Source organism: Monodon monoceros, unplaced genomic scaffold (genome assembly GCF_005190385.1).
Source record: "Monodon monoceros isolate NGI ecotype Baffin Bay Population unplaced genomic scaffold, NGI_Narwhal_1 Super_Scaffold_7, whole genome shotgun sequence".
NCBI classification, from domain to species: Eukaryota; Metazoa; Chordata; class Mammalia; order Artiodactyla; family Monodontidae; genus Monodon; species Monodon monoceros.
Genome location: NW_021703784.1, coordinates 92417559 through 92438471, shown reverse-complemented (window position 1 = coordinate 92438471; position 20913 = coordinate 92417559). Strand labels below are relative to the sequence as shown.

Here is a 20913-nt window from a genome sequence, read left to right as displayed (position 1 = left end):
ACCTGCGAGGCCCTCTCCCTCCCTCCTTCTTCTGGGCTTCCTACGAATAATGTCAGCAACAGTTGTCTACTATGTGCCTTCTCTTTGCTAACAGCTTAACATGCATCCTCTCTCTTAAACTCCCAATAACCTCTAGGAGATAGGCTCTCCTATGATTCCCATTTTACAGACCAGGAAACTGAGGCTTAGAGAAATGAACTCACTGGCCCATCCCTAGGATTTGAACCCAAGTCTGTCAGCTCCAAAACCCCTGGGCTCAACCACCACAGGCCTCTGACAACATCTTTTTCCTCTACACGCACCGCCAGCCCCAGGGAGGGGTCCCTGGTAAGACCTATCCCCTGTCCCTAGCCCCAAAGACTAGGCCAAACCCTCAATCCCCCCAGCCTCTCTCCTTATCTCTTGGGTGCCAACACTAGTCCCACTGCTGGCATCTCTGAAATCTAATTGCCTCTGCATTCTTCCCCAGGGAGTCACAATCCACAAGTGATTTCTAGCCACAGACACGGGCATTCCCTGTGCCCACTCCACCTTCCAACACCCACCTGCACGGGCACACACACAGACACACAGCCGCAAAGGAGGTGCTGCCGCCCCTGCTGGCTGGAACCTGGGCAGATGGAGGCCCAGCTGCTCCCAGGCTCCTGTGGGAGGCTGGAGGGGAGTGACCCTCGCCCAGCCACGGGTCTGGGCTCCACCTCCACCCCACCCCCACCCTCCTGGGGCTTTGAGGGAAACATTTCACAATAATGAGAATCACAATAATCATGATAATAATAGGAATCAGCATTTCCAGTCTGCAAACCCTTTGCATCTCATCACCTCACGTGACTCTCACAAGCCCGCTTTTCAGGAGCAGCACAGGGAGCCACAGCTGGTTAGGAGCAGAGCCAGGGTCCTAACCCCCTTCTCTCACCCTCTCAGTTAATGCTCCCTGTCCTGCACTGTAAATAACGATGACACCTCATGGCTACCACGTGTCAAGCACCTATTCTTGCCTAGATTTGGGGAGCACTTTACAAATGTCAGTTTTTATCCTCTTTATATTTATGTCCAATGTAAAGATGAGGTGACTCAGAAATGTTAACGGCAGAATGGCAGTCTAAGGAATGTTCTGAAGTAGAGGCACATCACTTTAGAAAATCATATAGGAAGGAAGAGAACAGAGCTTTTAATGGGCTCCTTAGGGAAAGTGGACGCCAGGGGTAATGGAGAATGTCTCTTCCTTCTCCTCCGGCCCCCCAAGCACTTTGGCTGTTACTGCGAGTTGTTTCCATTGCTGGGCTTGACTATTTGTGTGTGCGTCTGTCTCCCAGGAGCTATAAGCTCTTCAAGGACAGGGATTGGGGCCCCGACAGCCAGCACCTCGCCTGGCACACAGGAAGGGCCCAGTCAACATTGCCTCCTTCATGAAGGATGATGGGACGGCTTGTGCTCACACCCTCCCACCTGATGGGCTTGGGAGACAAGAACGCAGGATCAAGTCACCCAGCGCTCAAGGTTTATCCACATCAAACACCACCTAAGGCGTGAACCCCTCCTGTAGCACCCTCAGCAACTCTTCCTTGGCTTCTGCTTGCATGCTGCAAGTGACAGGGTGCTCACTACTACTAAAGCAGTCCCTTCTGTGTTGGAGATCTCGGAGCGATTGTTATGAAGTCCCTCCGTCTATTGATAAAAGTCAGGCTCTCGGGTATATCCAATAGTCACACCTAGGGGAGCATTAGTTGTGTCTCCTAGTCAGGGGGGCAATCAGGGGTAACACTGCACACAAGTGAGGCTGGTGCCTGCCCTTCAGGAATGCTGGGGAGGCAGAAGGAGGAACAAATGAATTCATCATCCCTGCTTGAACCAGCTCTGTTAAGGCGGTGAGCTTAGACTCTGAATTGTCACAAAGACTACTATCAAGCCCTGAGACCTCAGTCAGGTGGATTTGGGGTCTGTGCTTCACCCGACAAAGCTAGGAACAATCCTGATCTGTAGTCATATTCATTCACTCACTCATTCATTATTGGCTATCACTGGCTGGGAGCAGGGATGGTGGCACTGTGGGCCACAGCACTGTCTCAGGATCAGAGCTGTTACCTTGGTAATCAGACAGCTAACCGTCACTGGGTGCTTACTATGAGCCAGGCACTTCCTGTTTACTTCTGTGTAAAGGGCATAGCCTCTCCTGCCCAGTCACAGCTCCGGGGAGGGCAATGGGAGTCTGCTTGGCACGCCAGCCCTGAGCACCTGGTACAGTCAGTGCCCAATAAGCGTGAGCTGCTGCCATTTAAATCTCCACAACAACCATAGGTGCTCCTACTATTGGTTGCCCCCAGTTTGTACACCGAGAAAACCAGACACCTAGAGGTTGTTACTTGCCCATGGCCACACAGTTTCCAAAAGGCTGAGCCAGGATTTGGACCTGGGCAGTCTGCTTCCAGAGCCTGCTTGATCAACTCTTAAGGTACGGGTAGAAGCCTGGGGAACCACTCACCTTTCTCTGCCCCCTTTGCTTATCTTGTGAAATGGAGCTTGTCGTCAACCTCGCCTTCCTCTTTTCTCCAGCCCCCTCCCATTGTGACCATCAGCCAAGATAAAGAGATGCAGGTGTTCTTTTCTATGAAGGAGGTTGGTGGGAGTTGGGGTGGGGAAACACATTACTAGTCACAAAGGATTGAAATGAGCTCAGAATCTTGTGGGGGGGGGGAATTGCTGTAGGAATCTAGTTGTTTTAGGCTGAAAGGCTCCCAGAGAGCCTCCAGGACCCCCAAACTCCATTCTTACCCCCCTTGCCCTCCACAGGATGTGCGGACACAAAAGGTCTTGCCACTGTGCCTCCTCCCTCCTCCACGTACCAATGAGCCCCAGCTAAGATCTTTGTGCCTTGACTGCAATTTGTAGCAACTTAGCTGAGGCTGGATTTTAGGCTGGAGGATGAAGGTGTGCGAGTGTGTGCGTGTGTGTGTGTGTGTGTGTGTGTGTGTGGCGGTGGGGGGGGTGTTGATGGTGTCATGTTACTTGACAAAGTCACACCAAGCAAGGGAGGACTAGAAACGGTGAGCCTAGGCTGGAAGCCAGAAGACTAAATGAAAGAAAACACTAACAACCACCGTCTGTAAAATGGGAGCAATCATCACGGCCTCATAGGTAGTTGTGAGAAGCACGAGTTAACACTTGTAATTCCTTCAGCACACGGTGCCTGGCACGGAGCGGGCGCTCAGCAGACGGGGACCATTGCTGTGTAACTGTGTTATTACACACTTGGGTATCTACCAGCCAAAGCATTCCTTTCCGTTTTAGACACTGGCCTAGGCCCCAGGCGATACCCCAGGGATATTTAAGACAAGGTGGCTTGCCAACCTACGAGGGTGTTGATAGTCTCACGAAAGGGGCGCAGTCTGGAGAATTTGCCACGAAAGTCTCCCTGGGCGGCGCGGGCCCTCTGTTCGGATTCCCAACCGCCTTCCCCCGGGGCGTGAGCGCGCCCCCCGCAGGCGATCTCCGGGAAAGCCTCGGCTGGGGAGCCCGGGAGCCCAGTCCCCCCAACCCTTCTCTCCCGCCCGCCCCGGCGGCCACCCTCGGGGGCTAGGCAGCGCGGCGCGTGGGAGGGGACGGCGCGCCATTGGCTTGTGCACGGAACTGAGAGGAGGGACCAGCTCGGGCCGCCAGACTCGGGCAAAGCCCCGCCGCGCTGGGCGCCGCGCGTAGTCCAGCCGGCCCTGCCCTGCCCGGCGCGGGCGGCGCGATGTGAGTCGACCGAGGGCCCGAGAGTCCCCCTGGCACGCCAGCTCCGCGCAGCGCCGGCGCCAGCAGGCGCTAGGAACGTAAGTTCTGCTCCCCGCCGCCGCTTCGGAGCCTAGCACTTTCCCTTCCCGCCGCCAGCTGGCCGGTGCCTGCGCAGCGCAGCCCATTGGGGCTCTTGCGGCCGCAGGGACCGCCGAGGAGAGGACCCCGTGCGCGCGAGCCGGGCGCCCCAGCACCTCTTGGCGCCGGAGGGTTCTGCCGGGACTCCAGGGATTCCCCCCTCCGCGGTTCTCCCGGGCGCCGTCCCGCAGTCCCTTCAGGTCCTCTCCTTCGCGCTCTCCGCTTGCTCCCTTTCCTCTGACTCGGTTTCCCTCTCTTCCCCGGCTTCCTCCCTCCGCCGTCTCCTCCCTCTAGGACGGTTTATTCCGCCCTCCGCCTCCGCCTCTTGGGCTCGCGCTCTCCGCTTCGGAGCGAGGGAGAAACCGAGCGGAAAGCATTTTCTCCCTCCCTGGGGTCTGACTCGGTCCCCGCGCTCGGTTCTCTGTCCCCTCCCCCCTCCATCCCTGTCTCCGTCCTCCCTCCATTGTTCCCGGGTCCGGGGTGTGTGCGGCACAAACTTGCAAGTCCCCTTCCTCGCCCCCTGCTGGGTCGAGGTTGGAGGTGGCGGGGTTCCCGCTGCCCGTAAGTCTGGCCCGACCTTCTGGTTCGGGGGACCGTGGGGGCTGGAGTGCTGGGCCAGAGCACCGGAGGCGTCCGACAGCCAGGAGCTCCCGCCTGGAGCCCCCAGCCCTCTATGAAAGTGGGTGGGTATCTGGAGCTGAGAGATAAAGGACACATTGGAGGGGGGAGGAGCAAGACCGGGAGACCCCAGTCTCCAGGGGTGGGGGGAGCAGAATCGGAAGCCGAGCCTAAGCCCCAGTTGTTGGGAGGAGGTTAGGGGAAGGACAGGTGGAGATCGACGCTCCCCACTCTCTCCCAAGTCGCGCGCTCAGCGGACGGGCTCAGCGGACGGGGGCAGCGTGGTGCCATTGTCCTGGCGCTGAATAGCCTGGGACTGCCCGCCTTGGGCGGTATACTCGTACCCACTCCGGGGGTCCGTAGGGGAACCGCCAGGCCGCCTCGCCCACCCCCGACGCCCCTATCACGGTTGGGCACTAGCTCGGCGTCCTCTCGCTCCGCCCTCCCCCGCCCCTACCCCGTCCCGGGCTCCCGCCGCCTCCTCGAGGCCCCGGAGGGAGCGGATTTCTACGCGGGAGCGAAGGCGGCGGGGGCGGGAGCCGGGTGGAGGGTGGAGGCCTTGAACCCCGAGGCGTCTCTGTAGCCCAGAGCCCAGAGTCGACGGCCAAGGCCGCCTCGCCGCCCCACCGCCCCTCACTTCCTGGTTGATTTCCTTCAGACAAACTTTTCCCGGTGGGGCTGACCTGCGGGGAGAAGGCACCGGGGATGCAGGGATGCCCACCCCAACTGAGAGGCCTCTTGGACCTCCAGTCTTGGTGGTCTGTGGAGAGGGAGCCGACGCCCTCTCTTCCTCCAGCTCGCAGTGCCAGGGACATAGGGATGGGGGAGGGGGTGGGGAGGGAGGTGAGAGGGTTGTTGGAGAGCCAGAGGGAGGCAGAGTCCATTTTTTTAGCCGGGCCTCACACCTCGCCCAGGGGGAGCAAAGATTTTTCTCGTTGGGTTGTTAGTAAATAAGACTACGTATTCTCCAGGCCTCTGTTATCCCATCTGTAAAAGGGGCCCTCTGTCCCCCAAGGTGCCCTCCTGGCCCCATTGTCTTGGGAACCAGCCGACCTGACTTCTCCTTTTCTGTCCACATGCTGTCAGCTTAATCTGCCCTAAATTAGGAGTGGAGGGCTGAGGCCCAAAGCCCTCCACCCATGTTTGGTTGTCAGTACCTCCTGGATCCACAGCTCAGGCCCGCCACCCACACCCCAAGTTCTCCAACCCCACACTCAACTGCCTCCCCTCCCCCAGGATCTTATGGTAGCCCCCCTCTGTGTCTGCTGGAGGAAGGGCCTGCCAGTCCAGGGGTTGGGGGTGGGAGGAACAGTGGAATTGACAGTGACCTGTGATATTCACACAGCACTGAACTGCTCTTTACTTTCTTTCATTTATTGGACAAAATGTTCGTGAGGGCTGGGCCAAAAATGACTTAATGAACAGAGTGCCAGATACAGTTCTAGGCCCTGAGAGACAGCTGTGAACAAAATTAAAAGATTCTTGCCCTTCTGGAGCTGACACAGTGGGGGAGGGGCAAATAACTAATAAAGTAAATAAGCAAATTATATAGTATATTGGGAGGTGAGGGGGAAAAGTTGAGTGTTGGGGGGTGTTGAGGCCAGGGGTGAGGTCGCCATTTTAAATAGGGTGGTCAGGGAGGTCTCCCTGAGGAGGTGACTTACGAGCTAAAGTTTTGAGGGAGTGAGCTGTGGGGATAGCTTCAGGGACTAAAGATCTGGCCGAGAACAGCCTGTGCAAAGGCCCTGAGGCTGGAATGTGCCCGCTGTATTTGAGGAACTGTAAGGAGCCAGTGTGGCTAGGGTAGAGTGAGCGGGTGGGGAAGGGATAGGAGACAAGGCTGGCTGAGAGGGGATAAGCCTCCCCATTTCACAGATGAGGGCAGTGATGCTCAGAGATAGCATAAGTAACCCCAGGGCAAGCTGCCCAGGAGCGGCAGCCGCAGGGTGGGGTGCCTAATGCTCTGACTCCTAGCCCGTAATAGTTTTCCCTTCACCCTGCATCTCAACCATTAATTCACAACCATGGTTGTGCCCCTGCGAAGGCCAGGCCTGGCCGAGTGCTGGGGATATGGAGGGGAGCCACCCAGGCTTAGCACCCCAAGGGGCTCCATATTCTGCAGGCTGTTGCCAGCCCCCTTCCCAGGTTCCCCTTGCCCACCTGTTGTCAGTACACTCAGGGCAGCATCTTCCCCCTGAGCCAGAGTGACCCTGGTTCTCTCTCTTCCCATTTCCTTCCTGTGGCCACTGCCTTGTAAGCACCCCACTCTGTATCCACATGTGGCTTCTACAAGGGGACCTGTTCTGAAGTTGGTATGGTCAAGGGGGAAACTGAGGCAAAGAAGTTGAGAGCGTTCACTATAAACAGGAACTGTTTTAGGAGTTTTTTGTGCATCTTCTCATCAGTGGGAGGTGGGTGTCATTATTACACCCATTTAACAGATGAGGAAACTGAGGCCCAGAGAGGTAGTATCACTGGCCCAAGGCCATGCAGCTAATAAGTGGTGGAGCCAGGATATCAGCACAGGCCTTTTGAGTCATGCCAGAGCCCCCCAAACCCTGGGGGAGATGGTTAGCTCTGGACTGCGGTTCTGGCCCATCAGGGTACTGGGAAAAGTACAGGGATCCTTCTGCCTACCTCCCCCAACCCACCCAAAGGGCAAATAACTACTTGCTTATGAAAAAGTTGGCTCAAAATAGTGGGACACCTCTTCACAGAAACTCCCTTCCCGCCCTTCTCTCCTCCTCTCCAAGTTTCTGAGCATCTACAGGGGTGGGGGAGGTGGAAGGACTGGGAGGGGAGAGGGTTATGGCCACTGCCTTTTCACAAGAGCTCTGGCCCCATGGGATCTGGAAGCACCAGCTGCCTTTGAGGGCCCTGATGTGGTCACTGGGCTGAGGGGGAGGCTGGCCCACTCCTGGGTTGGAAAGGACAGGAATTCTCCATGTGTTCTGCCCTTTGTGAGTGGCGGTAGGGACAGAGAAGCCCCTCTCAGTGACTTCTGTGTGGCAGCGGATGGCCATCCGAGGCCTGGACACCCCCTTGCCCACACAGCAGTTTCAGAGGGTGAGGCCCCCAGGGATGTCCCCTCCTTCTTACCCCTTGTCCTGCCCTGCCCTCTCACCCTCTCCAGCACAGCAGGGAATGTTTATTTTTTCTGTCCCTGAGGGCTTGGAGATATTTGTGATGAAAATGTGAGCTTTCCTCTGTCCTTCTGGAAATTCGGCAGCTTCGAAAGAAAGAGAAATAGGTAGAGAAAGAGCAAAATGTGTGTTTCCAGAGCCGGTGAGAGAGGTGGTAGGACTTGGGGGCGGGGCAGCTTGTGCTGGGGTCTTTGCTGGAGCTGGAGTGTGGCTGGTGAGTGACAAGGTTTGGAAGCCAGATCCGGAATATCACAGCCAGGAGGGGCCCTGGAGACCACACTTCCATTTTTCAGACGAGGAAGCTGAGTCCCAGAGCCCGGCCCTGGCTTACCTGTGATGGCAGAATCTGTTGGTGACCTCAGCTGTCCTGTGTCCCAGCCCAGTGACTCAGGGCTCAGCCTTCCAGCTTCAGTCAAACCCGTCCTGTGTTGCCAGCTAATGTGTTCCTGGAGTTCTTGGAAATGGGGTGTGGAATCCCTTTCTTGACTACAGAGCTTTGTCACGGGGACTGGTTTGTACCCCAGCAGGATTCGCATCGTGTTCTTCTCCCCCGCCAGTTCTACTCTGTCATCCTTGCCCTTGACACAGAGCCCTGAGCCCGGTGGTGATGCTGGTACAGAGAGAGATGGGTGATGCAGCCCCGCCTTCCACTGGCTCACCGGCTACTTGAGAGACAAGGCTGCCTAAGGCAGGCTGGCCTTTAGAATAATTGCACTCTGCTCTCGAGGGATACACTGCAAGGAAGCCCTGCCACGTGGCAGCCTCTCCTCAGCTTCTTCCCTTAGCCCGGGTACCCTGAGGAAACGCCCACCGGCAAAACCTGCACCCCAGAGGCCACTGTGATAATGATGTCGGTGAAGCAGCTGTGTGACTTCCTAGTTTAGTTCAACCCTGCTGACAACCTAGTAAGTCAGGCATTGTCACCCCATTTACAGTGAAGAAATGGAGGCTCCAGGAAGTTAATCCGCCCAAAGACACAGGGTTAGTGATGCAGAAGCCAGAGATTTGGGTCCCTGAGATTCACCCTGCCTGAGGGCCCCGGTGCAGGGCTGCCCCAGGAAGGGACCACAGGAAGGATGATGCAGGCTGTGGACCCTCCAGCCCGCATGGTCCCCTTGCTGGGGCTCTCCCTGCCTCCCCTTCCCTCTGCCCAGGGCCGGGAGGCTCCGTCTCTCACTGCCCCCTCTCCTGTGCTGTGTGTCCCAGACCCCATTTCCAGCTATTTTGCACCAACGTGATAACCAAACAATGGGTCTCCTTTGTAGCCCTTCCCAGGTCCTGCTGGAGTCACAGGGCCTTAATCCAAAGGAGGCTGGACCCCAGGGAGGGGTTCAGATGCTGGCAACCTGCCAGGGACTTTCACGGGGAGATGTGATGGGGAAGATGGCTTAGAGCTTAGTTCTTTGTGGATGTCGTGTTCACCACACCACACCCCTACCACACGCACATGTACATGTGTGCTCATGCACACGCGTGCACGTACACCAGCTTCTATCTGAATATCCAGTTAGGCACAGTTAACTTAGTTTGAATTTCAGCTCTGCCACTTACCCCCAAAAGACACATACGTAAGTCCCTTGGGCCTTAGTTTCCCCATCTCTAAAATGGGAGCCATAGTACAGCTGTTCTCACAGGGCTGTGGGGGTTACATGGAATTCCTGGTCTAGAAGTACTGGTCCCCTGCCTCCTTTCCTTGGGAGGATGTTTTGGGGGCATTTCTCCTTACCAGATGGGGAGGGACAGGTATGCTGCCCCTCCAGCAGAGGGTCTTGTTTGCAAAGGAAGTGGTTCTTGGCTCTGATACTCAATAGCAATGACTCCCCCCTGAATCACCGGAGGCTCGGCGGCTGGTGGGTGCTCTGGGCCCCAGACCCCTTCCTCTCCCCCAGCCCCTCCTAAGCCAGCCCTCATGGTGGCACATTCTCCATGAAGGGGACAGCTCTGCAGTCCATCTGTTTCTGTGGAAACCAGGCTTCCTGGGAAGGCTACAGGGGGGTTGGGAGAGGTCCTCCAGGACTGGCATGGGAAAGATGTCTCAGCCCCATCGGATCTGCTGCCAGGGCAGCACCTGGACAGCCACCCCTTTAATATTGTTAATTGCTGTCCTTTGGGGAGTGCATACCAGGGACCAGCCCCCTCCACTGCCTTTTCTCAGTCTGCCTGATCACAACCCTGTGAGCTAAGAAGTCGTCGTGTGGTTTCACAAATGAGGAAATGGAGGCTCAGAGAGGTTAAGTAACTTTCCTGAGGTCACAGAGCAATTAAGAGAAAGAGTTGGGAGTTTGAGTCCAAGTTTGCCTCATGATTAAGTATATGCCCACCCCCGCCCCTCCCCTGACACTTGTAACACTCCTCCCGTCCCCCCATGAGCCCTTCCCTTCCTGGTCCGATCTCGAGGCTCTGCTTGGCCTCTGTGCCATCATGGCCCCTTCTGTCTTGCCGCCGCCGCTAGGAGCTCTTTGGGGATGTTCTTTTCTGGCCTCAGATGAGGAAGGAGGAAGGGGCTACACGGGGTCAGATCTCGGCTAGCAGGGGGCCTCGAAACCCTTCCCCCAACTTTACTTTGTCCCAAATTTTTGTTGAGCTCCTCCCATGCCTGGTGTTCACCTGGTCCAGGCCAGGTGAACAAAACCATCAGTAACCCCTGCCCCGTGGCACTCACCTAGAGATGGCTGCAGCTCTCTGAGGTGGTAGTGGGGTCTCGCCCAACGTTCTCACCCAACCTCCAGTCATTTCCTGGGCACCCCAGATGCCATGGAAAACCCCATCTACTCTCCTGGAGTCTTCAGCACCCCCCTGACCTGCTTGCGCACGGTCACCTGGCCAGAGGAGGTACCAGACTGGAACCCAGCTCTGCCTGACCACAAAGCTCCTTCCCGGCTCTCCTGTGTCACCAGCTCACATGTGGCCTGGGGCAGAGCTGGTCCGCTCTGGGCCTCAGCTCTCTGGCCTGTCCAGCGTGTCCAGCGTGTGTGTGGAGCAGAGCCTCCCCTTGGGCCCTGCCAGGTCTAACTGAGTGTGATCCTGAGTGTTGTGGGTAGAGTTAGGGAGACCTGCTTGCCTTGGCCTGACCGTCCCTCATTTGCCTCTGATGCCAAAGTGCCTCTGTGCCCAGCGGGGCCAGCAGGAGGCTCTCAGGTGGGCACGATACCAGCCCTGCCTTCAGATCACTGGGTCTCGGGGGGCCCTGAAATGATGATGAGGATGGTCCGGAAGTGGCCCTGGCTGCCACTGAGGGTCCAGAGAGGGGAGGGGCACTGTGCCCTGGGAAGGCTCCCTGGAGGAAGGGGCATGCAAAGACCCTGAGGAACGGGGGGCATCGGGATGAAGGGAGTGGAAGGCAGTGGTTCAGAAGGGAGAACACCTGTTCAAAGGACAGTGATTTCCCAGTTCATTGGGAATTGAGGTCAGAGAGGCTGGCCAGGGGCAGAATGCAGAGGATCGTGAACACGGGGTCTGGGGGCTGCCATCCACATTTCCCCTTCTCCTTACCTGGCAGGGCCTCCCAAGTGAGCATCTAGGAGCAAGGGCGGCCCTCCTCCCAGCCCTTCTCCTAGCCTTGGGCAGCCTGGCACCAGCCTGTCCCCCGGGGAGCCCTGGGGGCCCTTCAGGAGGCACAGGGGCCTGGGAAAGGAAGCATGACGGCTGTAACAGGCAGGCTTTTTCCACTGCACGGCTGAGTGAGGAGAGGGAAGGAGAAGGAGTGGGGCCCTGCCTGGGTCCGGGCAGGGCACTCTGCCACAAGGTATCGCCTGTTATATCTCCTCCAGCCCTTCTGCAGAGTGGGCCTTCTCATCAGCCCCATTGCACAGGGGCAGAAACTGAGGCTGGGAGAGCTGCGGTGTCCTACAGAACCAGGATTTGAACCCAGGTCTGGCTGTCCCAAAGCCAGTTCAGCTGGGGTACAAGGAGGGAGTGGGGGAGCTGTCCTCTGTCCTCTCTTAGGTTACAATGGGGCCAGTCCTACCTGGAGTGACCTTGAAAGGGAGGAAAGTTCATGGGCAGATCAGAGGGGGTGTGTGGTGTGTCTCGGCGGTGGGGTGCTTAGGGGCTGCTGTGCGCACACGTGCGTGTGTGTGTGTGTATGTGAGTGTGTGAGTGTGGCAGCTGCCCGCCTGCCCTCTCCAGGTGGGGTCCAGTCCTGCGGATGAAGGAACAATGGGACTCAGGGCTCAGAGCACTTAACTCTGTAGGGCCAGGTGCTGGGGACCCTGCTCCCTGGAGATGACGTTTAAGATCCCGCTTTCCCTGGGAGGCTGTAGGGCCCTTTGTTGGTGGTGAGCTTGCGGCTGGGCTCTGGGCTCTGTGTACGGCCGCAGTGGGTCCCACCAGCCCAGGTACCTGATGGCTGTGCCGGAGTGATACCGGAAGTCAAATGGAGCCCAGGACCCTGCCCTGTAGCCCCCCTTCTGTACCAGCCCTGGGCCTGTGGTGCCGAGGGGAGCCCTGTGTCTGTGTTGGTGGGGAGGGACCATCGGGCGGAGGAAGGCAGCCGACCCTCTGAGCAGGGGTTGCCGACACAGCCCAGGCCTGCAGTGCTGTGGCCCGAGTGTCAGCCTTACGCCATGGGATTGAGGTCTGGGGGCTCTGCTCAAGGGGTGGAGACGTTAGGAAATGCTAGTTAGGCCCCTCTCCTGATGCTTCCTGGCCTCCACCCCAGAGCCCCTGCTACATGGGGGACGTGGGGAGGAGGGGGTGTCTGTGTCTAAGTGCCCATCTCAACCAAGCACTTGGTGCGGGCCAGGCACTACCTTACGCCCTTCACGGGGGTCACATCTTAGATTCTCACAGCATCCCTGTGAGGGAAGACCCTTTGCTTCCCCAACTATGGATGGGGTGACTGAGGCACAGAGAGTGTAAGTGACCTGCCCACAGGCACACAGCTAAGAAGTGGTGGCCCTGGGATTTGAACTCAGAGAGTGTGGCTTCTGCAGTTAAGCTCTTCTGGCTTTAGCAGTTAGCTGGCACTTTATAAAATACTTTCTGTCCGTTATTTTGTTTCTGCTTTGACCAGGCCTAGGGAAGATGTAAGGATTGTTGTTTCCATTTCACAGATGAGAAGACGGGCTCAGAGAAGCAACTTGCCCTGATTCGTGCCTGACAGATCAGCATCCCTGTCCCCACTCAGGCTGCAAGCTACTTAAGGGCAGGGACCCAGTCCCACCACCCCTACATGGCTCACAGCACATCCTCACTAATGCAGTCCTTTCATTTAAATGTGTAGGTGCTGTGCTGCGTGCTCTTGACCAAGCTTCTCCTTTTGCCCATGGATCTCGAGGAGCTGGGAATTACAGCTCCATTTCACAGATGGGGAAAACCAAGGCTCAGAGCAGTGTGACTTGTCCACTAAACATGGGCAGTAAGGGACACAGCAGGACTGAGTCAGGCAGCCTGGCCGGCCTGGGTGAGAAGGGTTAAAACACTATGGAGACCTATATGAAGGGTTAAGTCAAGTCTGAGCATACCTGGTGCTGGCGAGGATGGGGGGTAAGGGAACACTCATGCATTGTGGGGAAACGGAAATGGTTCACTGCTCTGGAATGCAGTCTGGCACTTCTAGAGTCAAACGTAGATTTACCATATAACTCAATATAATTCCACGCCCAGGTATTTACCTTCGAGAAATGAAAACTCATGGTCACACCAAAACCTGCACATGAATGTTTATAGCAGCTCTATTCATAATTGTCAAACTCTGAAACAACTCAGACATCCTTCAGTGAGTGACAGGGTAAAGGAACTGGTACGTTGACGCCAGGTACTGGTATATGGATTCCCACTCTCCTGCCGAGAGGAAGGGAACGTCCATATACACAGCAGCCTGGATGAGTCTCAAAGACATGATGCTGAATGAAAGAAGCCAGTATCCACGGTTATATACTACATGATTCCATTTATGTAACACATTTGAAAAAACAGAAACAAAACTACAGTGACAGACAACAGATCAGCGGTTGCCTGGGGTGAGGGGAGGGTCTGACTGGTGATGCAGCTGCCCTGGGTCCTGATTTGGAGGCGGTGGTTTCCTGGATCTATACATGTGCTAAGATTCATATAACTACAGACCCCAAAGAAGGTTCATTTCACCGTATGCAAATTAACAAATAGAAGGCCAGAGCGGAGGCCGGAAGAGGAAGGGTGGCGACCAGCCCGCCTGGGGCTTCCTTCGTGGAGGGATGGGTGAGGGGCCAATGGCTTGCTGGCTCCCTGGGGGCAGCCTCCCGCGGGTCCACCTGGCAAGTGGGAGGGACGCCAGGCTGATTATAGCTTCTACCTGGATCCACCAGAAGGTGGTAGCGAGCGGCTGAGGTGTTGTGACAGTGCCCGGGCCCCCCCACCGAGGAGCCTGGTTAAACCCTCGCTACCCCAGGCGGCTGCCCCCGCTGCCCAGCATCAGCCATTCATTGAGCTGCCTTCCTGGTCACCACCAGCCGCCGCCTCCCGTTCCCCGGGATGTATATACGTGGGAGAGGAAAGCATAGCTGCGCCTGTTTTACAGGTGAGGAACTAGGCCAGGGGGCTTACGAGGGCGGTGGGGCCTGGACGTTACTCACTAAAGACCTCCAGTAATGACCTTGGCCATTATTTCCAAACTCGAGCTGGTATGCTCCCTGCCCAGTTCATCCAGTGTAAAGCCATGTTATCCAGACACCCCACCGTTTGATTCTTTGTTCTGATGTTTATTTGCTGGGTGCTTTATTTTGTTCTAAGACACTGGGTCTTAGTGTCTTAGAGGCTGGAAAACTGGAGGTGACCTGGGGACATTTCTGTGCCCTGCCTCTGGCTGGGGCTGAGAGGGTGAGACTTGCGGGGGGCCACACAAAGACCTGAGTCTGATGCCTGGTCGGGGGGGTCCAGCAAGCCCACCTCAGGTCCTGGTTGAGGGACAGGCAACTTCTGAGCCCTGTCTGTTATCGGGGGTGGTTTTCCTGCCTTGCTGGAGAGTAGCTGTGGGTGGGAAAGAGGTGCAGGGATATGGGAGGCACCCAGCACTGGTGCAGCACGTGATAGGGTGGGGGTACTACCATTTTTCAACCCGGTCTTCTATCGAGCCTCATTGAACTTGGTTTTCTCATCTGTAGAATGGGTGTAAATAGTACCCATCTTGCAGGGCGGCAAGATCACGGGAGCCCACTCAGGGCCAGCTTCTGGAAACCTTTACCTCACTGTGGTTTACAGTGTTGTATCCTCCACATAGATTTTGTGCTGACTGAAGGTGAGGACGGCCACTCAACTCACATCAGCGTCTCCACTGCCCGGCACACAGTAGGTGCTCAAGAGCTGGTCTGAGGTGGAGCTGGGGGGAGGCTGGAGGTTGGGGGCCATCAAGGATCGTGGGCAGACCTGGGGGGGGGTGAGGGGAGAGCAGGGAGGGGCAAGGCCCGAACTGCTGCCACAGCCCTGCCAACTCTCCTGGCCATCCCTCCTCTGGCTCAGTTGGGTCCTGGGGTCACCCCCTCCCCTTGTTTTCAGCGCTGGCAGGTTAGAGGGAGGATGTCTGGGAGGGTGGGTGGGAGAGCTTGCTGGGCAGAGGAATTGTCTGGGCAAAAGTTCAGTGGCGGCCTGGACTCCAGAACTCAGGAGCCCTACCCAGGCTTGGGTAGACCCTTCCCTCTTCTGGCAAGGCTGACCCAGGCCCCAGTTTACCCCCTGCCCCCAGGAACCTTTGGGTACAGTCTATCCAGGCCTGAATGCCTTGTCCTGGGCCTATACCTCCTCCAGGGCTGTCTGTAAGGCTCCCTCTGGCCTGGTCGTCTGGGGTGTGCCACATCCACTTAGGCCAGACGGGCTGGCGTAGCTGGAAGGCCTTAGGACCATCTGCCCTAACGCATTTGACAGGTGAGGAAGCTGAGGCCAGGAGAGGGCAGTGACTTGACCCTTTTAATCACACAGTCGGGTGGTTAGGGAGCCCAGTACTGCACCTGGACCCTCAGATTCCTCCTCCAGTGTCCACCTGCTGCCCCAGGTTGACGGGGAGGCCTCCCCAGGCCCTGGGCTGGGGTCTGGCTGCCCTCTGAGATCTGGAAGCTGGGCAGGACCCGTGGCTGAGGCTGGTGTCTCCCTGCAGCCCTCCTACAGACGCCGGGCTCCAGGACAAGATGGCAGCCAAGCAGCCCCCACCTCTCATGAAGAAGCACAGCCAGACGGACCTCGTGAGCCGCCTGAAGACCCGGAAGATCCTCGGCGTGGGCGGGGAGGATGACGACGGGGAGGTCCACCGCTCCAAGGTGGGCGGAGCTCGGCGGAGGGGCCTCGAACCAGCCACATGGGGTCTGCCTCCGACCACCAATTTGGGGAGGCAGGTCTGGCCCACTGTTTGAGGAGAATAGCTGAGACCCGTTACAGCTGCAGGGAGCCTCCAGATTTAGCTCATATTTTCTAGAAGTCTGATGGATATGTCGGAGGAATGTAGCAATAATGAAAATGGGTCGTTAGAATCAGTTGAGTGCTTATTATTCGCTTCTTATGGCACCAGCTACTTTATAAGCATTATTTACCCTGGGAGATGTAGGGTCAGTTATTAACCCATTTTACAGATGAGGAAACTGAGACTCAGAGAGCTTAAGGACTTCCCCAGGGCCACACCAATAGGTGGCAGAGCCAGCCTTCAAGCCCACATCTGGCAGACCTCTGAGCTTTCATCCTCAGCCACTGTATTTTCAGCTTCCCATAAGCCTCGGTGTCTAGAGGAGGAAGAGAGGGTGTGCCTCAGTGTGACCCTCCCAGCCTGGGTGACCCTTTGGCTAAGCAGAGCCACCTGGGCATCCAGGGGCCTCTGGGAGGGGGTGAGTAGACTGGGCAGGCAGAGCTGCCTTCAGCCTGGTTGCCTCTGACCCCTCTGTGTCCACAGATCAGCCAGGTCTTGGGCAATGAGATGAAGTTTGCTGTTCGGGAGCCTTTGGGCCTCAGGTGAGCATTACGAGTTTGGTGGGGGACAGGGCTGGGGGAGGGGCTCATCAGCCTTGTCCCTGTGTACTCTTGTCTTTGGTTCCATCCCGTCAAATTCCCTCCCCCAGACCAGCCATCCCTGGGCATCTTGGCTGGAGAGGGAAGGGTTCTGCGGGGCCTGGGGTGGCTCTGACCTTCCTCTCCACGCCTCCCCAGGGTCTGGCAGCTTGTCTCTGCTGTGCTCTTCTCTGGCATTGCCATCATGGTGAGTCCCTGCCCCGCCCCTGGGACCTGGCCCCCTCCCCTGCCCTGGAGCATCCTAGCTCCCGTGGTCCGTGGTCCCAACTCCTTGTCACTGGAACCTCAGATCTTCTGTCCTGGAAGGGAGGGGTCGGGGGCAGTCAGTGTCCTGATCCTGGACTGCTACTGGGGAAAGGAAGGAGATGTCCAGGGAAGTTTCCACAGAGAGCCCCTCACCCTGAGCCTCCTGCCCGCTGTCCGCAGGCCCTCACCTTTCCTGACCAGCTCTATGATGCAGTGTTTGATGGAGTGCAGGTGACCAGCAAGACCCCCATCCGCCTCTATGGCGGCGCCCTCCTCAGTGAGTATTGCTGGGGCAGACTCTGGGGAGGTGATAGGCAGCCGAGGGACCCATAGGGGCCGAGGGAACATGGGGAGCCTTCTTTGTGCAGGGGCTCCCCTTCTCAGAACCCACGCTTCGGCCAACAAGTCTGTCTCTGCTGGGTGTGTGCTGCCATCTTGTGGCCACTGGTAGACTGTCCCCAGGGGATTGGGACTGTCCTTAGCATCATCTGGGACAAAGCACTTATTGAGTGCCTGCTGTGTGCAGTGCACCACCTAGGCATTGGGGTAGAGAAATGAAAGAGGCCCAGGCTTCGCCCTCCAGGGCCTCACAGCCCAGAGGAGGAGGCAAAATCAACAGTGTCTGTAAAACCCTCGCCCTTGGACCGCCCATTTGAACCACTTCTGTTTCCTCTCCAACCTGAGTCACACGCAGCAGTGCCTGTTAGGAAGCTAAATGACAGCATTTAAAACCCAGCACTGGGGGTGTCCCTCCTCTTCTCCAAAACATTCTATGGCTCCCTATTACCCGCAGACTGAAGTCCCAGCTCCTTCCGGTCTCTGATATTCAGGGTCATCTGTGGGGTGCATCCAGCCTGCCTTCCAAACCTCCCTCCCCCACATCCCACGGTGGGCCCCGGACCCCAGCCGCACCTCCTGAGGCCCCCGTTTCAGAAGGCCTCCACGACTTTGCAACGCAGTTTCCCCAGCCTTGTGCCAATTGCACTTCTACTTGACCTTCAAGGGCCAGCGCCAGTAGCTCTGGGGTGGGGTTGGGGGGTGGGGACTGGGGCAGCTTCAGGCCCTTCAGCCGCGCAATGGGAGAGCTAGTGTTACGGGTTATGGGTCAGGTTGGATGACGGAGGAGTTTTAATTTGAGCAGTGGGAGTGGGGGCAGGGCATGTCCGGGATCCTGGCTACTTTGTCAAAGGGTGGAGGACCAGGCCCCCTGCCCATCCCCCAAGGGGGCAGGTGGATCAGGCTACTCCGCCCCCCACTCCCCTCTTTGTCCCCCACCCCAGGCATCTCCCTGATCATGTGGAACGCTCTCTACACGGCTGAGAAGGTCATCATCCGATGGACCCTGCTCACCGAAGCCTGCTACTTCTCGGTCCAGTTCTTGGGTGAGTCCTGAGGTGGGCAGTGATGGGGAAGCTGATGGGGTACAGGGTGCGGGCAGCTTGGCCCCTGGCCTCCGAACTCTTGCCACTTGTTTTCTGGGAAGCGATGAAAACCTGTGCGAGGGGGAGGGACTCGTGTGGCTGGGTTGACCTGTACACCTGCACACCTGTGCTCACGCAGCTGATAGGTGCCTGTATCCTCCTGCATACATGCCCGTGCACCCACAATCCACTGCTCATTTGTGGACCCAGCACAGGTGTGATGGCACACAACCAGTTCTGCCCACATGATCGCCCCCCATACCTGCTGTGGTTGGGCAGCTGATAGGATGCCCCAGCTCAGGGTGGGGGTCAGTCAGGCAGCCACCCTGAGGCCCATGGCATCCCGTGCTGGGGTAAGGGCTATCCCCACCTCTGACCTGTGTCCCCCCGGCCTCTCTCCCACAGTGGTCACTGCCACACTCGCCGAGACGGGCCTCGTGTCCCTAGGGATCCTGCTGCTCCTGGCCAGCCGCCTCCTTTTTGTCGCCATCAGCGTTTACTACTATTACCAAGTCGGCCGAAAACCCAAGAAAGTGTAGCCGCCCGCCGGGCCAGGGGCCCCTCTGGGGCAGGGAGGCCTGGGGACCTCGGTTTCCCTTTGGTTCCAGAAGGCAGGAAGGACCCTGCCCCAGGCAGGCAGGAGTGGCCGCCTTCCTCTCCTCCTGGGCACTCCCCGAACGCTGTGATCTCCTGGGCCCTCAGGTTTGGGGAGGGATGGAGCCTCAGCACCCCATCCTTCCCCCCACACGGTGACGCCTCATGTTCATGGGTGTCTCGGCCTCTGGATCCCCTGGACAGATGCGCGAGGAAGAGCCTGAGTCACAGGCATCCGGCCAAGGCCAGGCTCCTGCCCCTCTGTCACAAGACCCTTCTTTCTTGAGAGGCTGTGGACCGCCTCCTTGCTCTCCCCCAGGCCCCCAGCCAGTCTAGTGCCCAAGCAGCTGAACTTGGCTTCTGCCCATGCCTGGAAAACCTTAGAATTTGACCCCGGGCCCCTTCCCTTCCATGCGGGTGCTCTCCACATGTAGGGGACCCTCTGCCCCCTAAACACACAGCGCCGCTGCGGGCTGGCAGGCAGGGGTCCGCCTTTGACCCCTGGCACCTCCCCTTCCGCCTTCTGTGAGGTGGGCTGCAGGTAGCAGGGCCTTGTCCTCAGCCACAGCCTCTCCTCGGGCCTCGCTCTTGGCTGCTCTGCCTCCACGCAGCTCCTGAAGGCCCCTAGATGCCCCCTCTCCCAACTGGCCTGGGTCCAGAGGCTGCCAAGGGCCTCAGCCACAGGCCGGCCCTGACAGATGGACACCCGGGTAACCCCAGATGGCGGCCACCTGTAAGTGACGGGGTTTGTGGTTGAGGAAGAGAGAGAAGCATGTCTTCATCACTTGGCATGTCCTCCAGGGTCCGAGGTACACCTGGCTCAGCCCCCTTGTCCACCCTCCCCCCCCTCCCCAGGGTGCTGCCCTCTGGCCTGGGGTGCCTCTGGGGCCCGGCTGGGTAGGACTGGGTGCTCTTCAAGCTCAGCAGGGGCAAAAAATAGAAATATTTCAGCAAGCCGCCTCCTCTCATGCCCAGCCCCCATCAGATGCCCTGGAAGAGGCCGACAGCTGGCTCCCTCAGAGATGAAGACCCCTGCAGGCCCAGCAGCCTGTGTGCCCCCCGTGAGTCCTTTACCCGACGCCCCCCCTTCCCTCCGGCACCCCAGGAATGGCAGCCCCCATGTCCTGGGGACAGATGTGGAGAGAAGCAGCCCCGGCCCCAGACTTGCTTCCCGTCTTGGAAGAGAGTGTTTAGGGGGCGAGATGGTTGGTCCTTAGGTGCAGCCCAGCTCTGGCTGCTGCGCCCTGGGCCCGGGCCCTGCCCACGCTGGGCCTCGCTGCCCTCCCCCATGCCCAGCTGTCCCTGCAGCCACATGTCCAGGGACACGGCCTGTGCCCAGCGGAGCACGGCACCGCCGCTGTTAACACAGCCGAGGAGAGAGGCCCAGCGGGTTGGGCGCCCAAGGCTGTGCTGCTGGTAACCGCGGCTGAGCGGAAGGGAGGCTAGACACTAAGGAGGGGCCGTCCTCTCCTGGCCTCCGTCTCTCGAGGCTGAAGTTCGTGCCTCTTTGCAGAATCCTGCCCCCAACCGCCGAGCCCCAGGCAGGCCCAGAGCCACGGCAGCCTTTGGGAAGTGGTACTGGCTGGTGGGCAGTGCCCCCAAGCCAAGGCATGTCCTCTGAGCTGACCCATGCTCTTTGAGGCCTGGCTAGCATGCCGCCAAGCGGTGGATGGTCTGTCCTAATGACCGCTGGGCTTGTTGGATAGATTTCCCTCGGGAGGCTAGCAGGGCAGGGGGAAGTCCGGGCGCTGGAGCTGGGCTTTGTGCCGGATGTCCGCGGGGGCTGAGCCAGCCAAGCTGAGGGAGGGTGGCAGGACCTTGTCCCCGGGGGTGGTAATGCGGGCCTGCTGGGACGATGCTGTCCTGGCTCTGTCCCTCCTAAAGGTTTGGGAGAACCCAGAATGCCCCTTCCCCGGTTCACTTGCCAGCCTCCTGCCTCGGCCCAGCTTCCCCACCCCGCCCCCAAACCAAGACCACCTTTCCTCACGGTCACTATTTATTCTTCGTTCCTTTCTCTTTTTGTAAGAAACAGTCACAAAAACCAGTGCAAAACCATCAGTGTGGGCGTCCTG

The 20913-nt window shown here is 58.2% G+C and overlaps 1 protein-coding gene across 3 annotated transcripts; it reads left to right on the top strand.

Annotated features, from left to right (window-relative positions):
- Window positions 1–2326: 2326 nt before the first annotated feature.
- TP53I11 (tumor protein p53 inducible protein 11) lies at window positions 2327–20896 on the top strand. Of its 3 annotated transcripts, none has more exons than XM_029207438.1 (8): window positions 2327–2452; window positions 14812–14879; window positions 15682–15841; window positions 16465–16523; window positions 16719–16767; window positions 17007–17103; window positions 18107–18208; window positions 18653–20896. In XM_029207438.1, exons 3-8 carry the CDS (start codon window positions 15713–15715, stop codon window positions 18784–18786), a joined length of 570 nt encoding a protein of 189 aa, XP_029063271.1. In that variant the 5' UTR covers window positions 2327–2452; window positions 14812–14879; window positions 15682–15712; the 3' UTR covers window positions 18787–20896. The 3 variants fall into 3 exon arrangements, with proteins under 3 accessions (XP_029063271.1, XP_029063269.1, XP_029063270.1); XM_029207436.1 differs by lacking the exon at window positions 2327–2452 and adding an exon at window positions 3648–3812; XM_029207437.1 differs by lacking the exon at window positions 2327–2452 and having other exon boundaries at window positions 7342–14879.
- Window positions 20897–20913: the final 17 nt, after the last annotated feature.